Source organism: Schistocerca gregaria, chromosome 4, assembly GCF_023897955.1.
Source record: "Schistocerca gregaria isolate iqSchGreg1 chromosome 4, iqSchGreg1.2, whole genome shotgun sequence".
Lineage (NCBI taxonomy): Eukaryota > Metazoa > Arthropoda > Insecta > Orthoptera > Acrididae > Schistocerca > Schistocerca gregaria.
Window position 1 is genome coordinate 350666471 of NC_064923.1, and position 8630 is coordinate 350675100.

An 8630-nucleotide genomic window follows, 5' to 3' on the forward strand; every position below is an offset into this window, starting at 1 on the left:
TCGCTAATCATTTTTTGCTGATCATTAACTAATACTGATTTCACATATCAAACTTCCAGATTACAGAAATGTGTTGCATTTTGCATAAAATGTAATAGTTTTGAAATTACTTTAAATTAATGATTTCATTGTTTATACAGTATGAAAACTTGGTAACGAATAATGATTTTATTTAACTTCTGTAGAGTAGGAACTGATTAATAAATATTTAAAATGCACATGATTTACTGAGAGAGATGAAGAAATGAGTGTTAATAATATATTGTATCTCAAATAATATCAACATGAATTGAATGAAATAAATCTATTAAATAATCTGTGTAGCATTCATATAAATGCACTCCAACTCAGACAATAAATAGAACCATGAAAGAAGGCAGGAATGGAGCTGTAGTGGTGACAGCTGTTGAATGAAAGAGGACTTGTTAGATACGCTATTTAATTGATACTTAGTATTTCAGACTGTTAACATAACTTGCCACTCAGTGAACTGCAAATTTTAAGGCCTCATAACAGTACTTGTGATTTCTCTGGCTGTATATCTATACAACAATCATGTGAAGCTAATTAATGATTCAACTCTTTCTGCATGTTACATGTTTGGGCAATCATTGAGGAATGTGCCTATCATTACGAATAAGTGCCAGTGTGAGATATAACATTTGCTAAACATTTACTTTGCTATTAAAAAAAAAAATTTACCATGAACAGAATAGAATAGTATAAAAAGGCTTGAACATAACAAGAGACCAACAACTTATTTTCCATACCATTCATGAGCCGAATAGGAAAGATGAAGAGGAGGGGAGGGGATGATTTTTGTATACTACATATTCTCTGTCACATACTGTGTGGTGATTTGAAGAGGGCAAATATGCATATAGATTTATCTGTGAAATACATGTCACATTAGTAGCAAATTTAACTAACCAAAATACATCCACCTTAACCAGTGTGGTTCCTTTTTCATAAAATTGTTACATCCGTTACAAGTCTGTGTAAAATTTCACATCTGCAATTTGCATAATTCTTATTTATTTGTAATATAGTATCAGGATAAAATAGACCACCTAAAAGTTATCCAAAATTTTAAAGTGTGATTATGTATCTCAAAATATTGTACAAGCTCACCCTCTGTCCATACAGTGCATATGATGGTCCAAAGCTAATAGGGGTATTGGCTTTGTCATCTGTGCTGACACATTTTATCTGTTTGTCATGGTGTGGTGTTAACAACAATGGAACAATATAAGCAGCCGTAGCTACCAAGACATATGAAGCATACAGCTTGTACTGGTGCCATCCTGTGGGCTCATCAGGTGGAAGTTGCTTCTGTAACTGCTGCCAAAAATATGAATCACTGTTAAACTTACAGTAAAGAATACAAAGTGAATAAAGTCTTATGAATAGTTTCCCTCTCCCCCCCCCCCCCCCTCCCCTCCCGCAGGTGCTATGACATTATATGAACCAAAGCTATTTGCTCATGATACAAATCATTACGTAACTCACAGTATGCTAAATAGAAAAAAAATAAAGAAAAAAAAGGACACAATACAAAAACAAACTCTGCCTGCAGTAGTTATTGAATGGTTTAAGTTGCTCAGTGGCTGCTGTTACCAGCCACAAGCCCAAAAAAAGGAGAATGATTCGTGTATCATAAAAAAAGTAGTCAGCCAGAGGATACTAGGAGCCTTCTATCAATCTCAAAAACCATGTTGTAATTTTGGCAGCACACCAACTGCTCGTTCCTTGCACGTACTTTCAATGTGCAATAGTGGCTTGATGGAGTATACACCATTACAGCAATTACCCCTCGCCCCCAACTCAAGCCATATGTTTCTCTTAGTTATCAGATTCTGGCGGACCAGAAATATCATGCAGAGGAGGACTGGAGCTTCTCAAAATGTCTTTGTTCCTTTCTAAGTGAATTAATGGCAACACACTACTGAAAACTAGTGTGATTAAATGACTAACAAACAATTTGAATAAATTCCAAATTCAAACCATAGCTCTGCAGGTTGAGGAGCTGTTTAATTCTGAAAACTACAGGATATGTATGGGTACATCAGGCGCAAGGATCAAAGACATAGCCCTAACAGTAAGAAAAATAGTTATTAATTCATGACTTGACTTTCACATCTACATCTACACAGATACTCCACATGCCACTGTACGGTGCATGGCAGAGGGATCCTGTACCACTACTTGTCATTTCCTCTCCTGTTCCACTTGCAAATAAAGCAAGGGGAAAACAACTGTCTGTATGCCTCCATATGAGCCCTAATTTCTCATATCTTATATTTGTAGTCCTTGAACACAATGTATGTTGGCAGCAATAGAATTGTTCAGCAGTCAGCTTCAAATGCGAGTTCTCTAAATGTTCTCAATAGTGTTTCTCAAAAAGTTCATCATCTTCCCTCCAGGATTCCCATTTGAGTTGCTGAAGCATCTCCATAACAATTACATCATGTTTGGACCTACTGATAACAAATCTGGCAGCCCACCTCTGAATTGCTGTGATCTCTTCCTTCAGTCCAACCTAGTGGAGATCCCAAACACTCGAGCAGTACTCAAGAATAGGTCACACCAGCATCCTATCTACAGTCTTCTTTACATGTGAACCACTTTTTCCTAAAATTCACCCAATAAACTGAAGCTGACCAGTCACCTTCCTACAGATCTCAAATGCTCATTCCACCTCATATCACTTTGCAATGTTATGCCCAAATATTTAAATAACTCGAGTGTGTCAAGCAGGACACTAGTAGTACTGTATCCGAACATTACAGGTTTGGTCTTCTTACCCATCTGCATTAACTTACATTTTTCCACATCATGAAACCAACTGGAAAACTTGCCACATTCGTCTTGTATCTTCCGGCAGTCTCTCAACTTGGACACCTTACCGTACAACACAGCATCATCAGCAAATAACCGCAGATTACTGCCCATCCTGTCAGCCAAATCATTTGTGTATAAAGAGAACAGCAGCAGTCCTATCACACTTCCATGGGGCACTCCTGACAATACCCTTCTCTCTAATAAACACTCATCACCAAGGACAACATACTGGGTTCTATTATTTAAGAAGTCTTCAAGCCACTCACATATCAGTAAACTTATTCTGTAAGATTGTACCTTCGTTAACAGCTTGCAATGGGGCCCTGTGTCAAGTGCTTTCTGGAAATCTAGAAATATGGAATCTGCCTGTTGCCCTTCATCCATACTTCTTAGTACATCATGTGAGACAAGGGCCAGCTGAGTTTCACAATGGTGACGTTTTCTAGACTCATGCTGATTTGTGCACATAAGCTTCTCAGTCTCAAGAAAGTATACTGTATTTGAGCTGAAAATACGTTCAAGGATTCTGCAGCGAACAGAAGTTAGGAATATTGGTCTGTAATTTTGTGGATCCATTCTTTTATGTTTCTTATATACTGGAGTCACCTGCACTTGTTTCCAGTCAGTTGGTGCTTTGTGCTGGGTAAGAGATTCATGATAATACAAGGTAGGTCAGGGGCAAATGCCGTAGAGTGCTGTTTCTAAAATATAACTGAGATTCCATCTGGACCTAATCATTTATTTGCTTTCAAATTTTTCAGTTGTTTTTCTATGCAAGTTATGCTTATTGCTATGTCGCCCTGAAGGGAGTCTGTCCAATGGTCAAATAATGGTATGTTTGTATGACTCTCCTCAGTGAATGATTTCTTCAGTGTGAAATTTAAAACTTCAGCTTTCATTTTGCTGTCGTCAGCTGCCACACCAGACTGGTCAACAAGGGACTAATGGAACCCTTAGACCTGCTTAGTGATTTTACATATGACCAGAATTTTCTAAGGTTCTCTCCCAGATCTTTTGCTAAGGTGTGACAGTGGTAGTTGTTGTATGATTCGTGCATAGCACTTTTCATAGATGCGTGAATATCTACTAACTTTTGCTTGTCGCCATTTATGCATTCCCTTTCAGATCAAGAGTGCAACAGCCTCTGGTTCCTCAGCATCTTCTGATTTTCATTATTAAACCATGATGGGTCTTTTTCATCCCTTATCCACTTACTGGGCATGTAACTCTCCAGAACACAATTTACAATCTGCTTTAACTTTGCCCATGATTCATCTACATCCATCTTACTGGAACTAAGTGATAGCAATTCACTGTCTAAGTGAGATGTTAATAGATATCCCAGTCTATATTCGGCAGGTTAAAGTCGCCTCCAACCAGTATTGCACGACCTGGGTATTTACGTGCTATTGACCATAGACTTTCTTTTAATGACTCTACAACTGTCACAGCAGAATCAGGTGGCCAGTAGGAACATCGAACAATTACCTTGGTTTCACAAGCCCATTTTATACACAACCAAATGACTTCACTCTCACACTCAACTTCAACCTCAATAGACACAATATTTTTGTCACTTGCAATGAACACTTCCCTTCCTGTGACCTCTAATCTGTGTTTCCCACATACATTCCACAACTCACTAAGTATCTCAGAGCTTTCCACTGCCAGCCAGTTCTCAGTCCCAAGAATGATTTGATTGCGAGATATTCCCTGGAGGGCAGCAAATTCGGGAAAATTATTACGAGTACTCCAACAGTTCACTGATAAAATTGCAACAGTTTATGTGTCTTTATTCTAAACGTTATTTGACTTCCCCTGCTGCATATCGACTGCCACGTGTTCATCAGAGCCCACTACACTACTGCCTAGCCTAAATAACCCTCATGTGCACTCCGTAAGTACTCTCTAGCCGAGTAGCTACTTCCTTTGCATAGTGCACCCCCAACCTATCAGCCCTATCAAGGGGAGTCCTACAAATCCCCACATGATAATGCTGGTTTAGAAACCTGCAGCCAAGACCATCACAGTCAACGAAGCCTTTGGTTGAAATCCTCCACTCAGCTCCAAACCAAAGGACCCCGATCAACTCTGGGAATGATGCTGCAAATTTCAGGTTCTGCCTGCACCCCACATCCATCACAGTTCCCTGGATTTGACACTATTTTGAAGGGAGAATGTTGTAAGATTCCCTTGAAATCCATATAGGACTTGCATTTATTCACTGTGAGATGACTGAAAGCTGTTTTTAATAACAACAGTTTTCATACACGATATGAAGCATGGTAATATGTTATGTTTGTAGTGTTTCCATATTTTGTCAACCCCTTGTATGTAATAATAAAAATTCAATACCTTCTTACACTACTAAACACACCATTCACTGCCAGAACAAGACCTGTTCTTCAGGCCTCTGAATATGTTTGCTTATGCCTTGACAATGAGAAATAGTTAGTTTTGTGAGGTATCCTATTACTGAACTATAAAAGGTTGAAATTGACAATCACAGTAAACATTCAGCATCATAATTAACATCTTTGTACAACAACTGATAATGAGTTAAGAATGAGTAAGATAGCCATGGAATATCACTTAGAACCATCCTATCATTTGACTGAAAAGATATAGGAAAATCAAGGAAATACAAGTCAGGTAAAAATGTCTGAATGCTCCTTACATGATCTATTACTTCAGTTTCTCAATTTGGTAACAACTACCACAATACAATCAAATGACCTAATCCGTAATGAAGAGTATTTCACTATACTGAAATACTTCAGTCAGTCAAACTTATAACAATTGCCTATATCTACCTCATGCATGCGTAAACTGGGCATTTTAATTTCCATTTTTGTCAGTGAATTAAATTGGTGGAATACAGCTATGGATTTAAGGTACTACTCATGGGAAATAACGCAGTTGGAACTTAACTGTTTTCCAACCTAACTTCCTTCGAGTCTAATTTTTTTTTTTTTCTTTTTCATTTATTTCACCTCCATGAGAACCATTTCACATGGGATCTATAGAAGGTACATTACCATATTTGTTTTTCCTTGTAAATATTTATTGTCTATTCTTGTTTTTTTCTGATATGTTTTACATCCTAAATGATTCCTGTCTATGGACATATTGGAATTACCATTATAAATTTCTGAGCACTACCTAAGAATGTGTCCATAGTGCAACAGTTGTTTTCTCTTAGTAGCAGCTGTTATTCTTTGTAAACAAGTTCACGATGTCACTATAGCAAAAGCGACTAAATATTTGTCATGTCAGTCTAAGAAGTCCCAGCTTTTAAACACAGGAGGCCAACATGAGGTACAGGATTTAATAGACTGTTTGACCTTGGGGATTCACAAATTTTTCATTTGTAGGCAAAACATAAATTTTCTACCTGGACTGAGCTACCACAAAATGTTATTCAATTACATCATCAAAGCACAAAATCATACAATGTTAGCACGTTCAATTTTCTTTTCTTGAAATGTTGAGATTATGCACTCAGATTATTCATGTATTGAATATGTGCCTCCATAGTCAATCTGTAGTGCGGCTACAATGTGATCAGCTGTGACAAATTAGCCATGTATACTATTACATAAATACTGGCCAAATAATCATCTAAAATGCATGTATACCAAAGTATAGTAATTGTATACTGATATTTATGCGAAACACATTGTGGCAATATTTTACAGTACAATAACGAACTTTGGTAGAGGTACTGAGAACCCATCTCTTCTACTGAAGAAGTGCTCATAGCTCATAAGCTACACATTTTAAAGCTCACATTTATTACACTTTTTTTCCTGGTTTGGTCCACACTAACTCCTCACAAAATATGGTATACAAAGAGTTTGGATTGAAAACTGGATGCAATTTGTTTTTCTCATTTACAGAAAAAGCATTTATTTTCTATACAGAAACTTAAAGATATTGGACATTATCATTCCGATCAGGTCAACCCAAAGATGCCACAAAGTATAGTTTTTCTAAAAGCTCACTACCAATGTTTAACAGGACTAAGTCTGTGGAGAAAGCCAAGACACATGTATAACTGTGTTGAAGCCTCATTTTTTCATGAGCTTTCTGAAACTAGAGCTATTCGTGTCAAAATCAAATGTAAGACTAGTTATTCTGTGTGATAAAGCACTAGTCTTTTGTTGTTTGTCAGAAGATGCCAATGAATTGTGCATTTGAAGGGAAGTATCTAATGTAAACCTGGCTCAACAGTGATATGCCTACAGACTACGTCAGCGAATTAACAGAGCGTATAGAGACCACACTATTTTTAAACTGGTTCAAAGATATCTCTTTAATGGATATTGGCTCACAGAGGTGAGCATTATTAACTTATGATGAACATGCAACCTACATTTCAAGTAAATTGATCCAGATAGCTCCAAACAATGTTCATGCCAAGAAGCTGCCAGCTCATACCATCAATGTTTTACAACCCCTACCAGCCTGTGTTTCATTGTTACAAACATATAATGCACCTGCTCTTAATCGACAAAAATGGAAAAACTGATGAAGTGTGTTTTAATGACTGTAGAAAGGAAATGATGATTCAGATTGGAGTAATAAATCGTACATGTAGTATAGGCTGGCTTGGTCCACTTACCCCCAAAATCTTTACATTACTGGGTACATATGATGGGATTTTTTTCGTTTCAATTTTCCTTTAACTCAGACACTCTGAGAACTTCTTAGATTATTTCAATGAAAATGTTTCATTCTATAATAAAATAGTATTTTAAAGATTATCTTCAATCAAACACATCTAACTATAGGATTTAACGCAAATCCAATAAGTTACGATTGTACAATCGTAGCAGTTACTCCGTTCTTCCTTACCAAGATTACTACGAATGTTCCTAGACAGCAGTGTTTTATATTGGTTTATAAATTGGTGTATACTGGTGTTTCACGGAAATGGTTTGTGGATTCATGAACCTCTGTACTGTCGTCTTTCACCTCAACACAATGCTGCCTTGGTCTCTGTAAACTATAGGTCATCACTTAACAATTTAATACTAGTGAACAGTTGCCTCCGATCACTACAAAGTCATGCTCTGTAAATTGCTACATCTAGGTTCCAAAGGTAGAAGCAAAAATTGCTGTCGGAATAGTTTTGTTAGTCGATGAAAACAATAAAATTGTTAGATGAATAACCTTTCCAACAGCAACCTGTTCTGCTCCTGTAGCAGACGATTCCTTTCCGCCTTTTGAGGGCATACCGGATACCTATATAGTTACTAATGTGGATACGACGGTGCTACGATTTGTAAAAGTACAAAAAACAGTTCGCAGCGCTCTGGGGTGAACAACAGCACATTCTTTCAAGAACAGTTTTGCTTGCATGCCTCAAATTCTGTCCCCATTCCCCACTTACAAGAACATAAAGAGTGTTTGACATTCGAGAGACACAGGTGTTTTAAGCAATCGGTAATACGGGATGTAGTTACCGATATCGATAAAATAATCGACTCGATTATTGCGTGAGTACATTTAACATAGTGAAGTCAATCCATGCTGTTTTAAACTGAATGGCAGCTTTCATCACCTCAATTCGCTATACTTGAACATGAAAATGTTCTACATTTTTATAACAGATAGTTAATCAGTTACATTCCACGTTTGTGACTGAAACGCTGGACATCAACCGAACGGAAAGAAAGACAACGTAACCGTCGAAAGGAGGAATGCTTCCTCTAGAAGGAAAATCAGCACAACGTCGCATCATCTAGCCCAGAACCGACAGGCAGAGTGAGGTTACAAGATACTAT

General features: G+C 37.3%; 1 protein-coding gene across 5 annotated transcripts in view; it reads right to left on the reverse strand.

Moving 5' to 3' along the window:
- LOC126268022 (probable tubulin polyglutamylase ttll-15) overlaps positions 1-8289 on the reverse strand; it is a 78154-nt gene extending 69865 nt beyond the window's left edge. The window contains exons 1-2 of one of the 5 annotated variants that reach the window (XM_049973435.1): positions 8017-8289; positions 1132-1341 (exon numbers count right to left, since the gene is read on the reverse strand). In XM_049973435.1, coding sequence (XP_049829392.1) covers positions 1132-1341; positions 8017-8079 — 273 coding nt within the window. In that variant the 5' untranslated portion in view covers positions 8080-8289. Of the gene's footprint in view, positions 1-1131; positions 1342-8016 lie in introns of those variants that run through there. The other 4 variants (XM_049973436.1, XM_049973437.1, XM_049973438.1 and 1 more) reach the window with 4 other exon arrangements.
- Between the last annotated feature and the right edge of the window lie 341 nt (positions 8290-8630).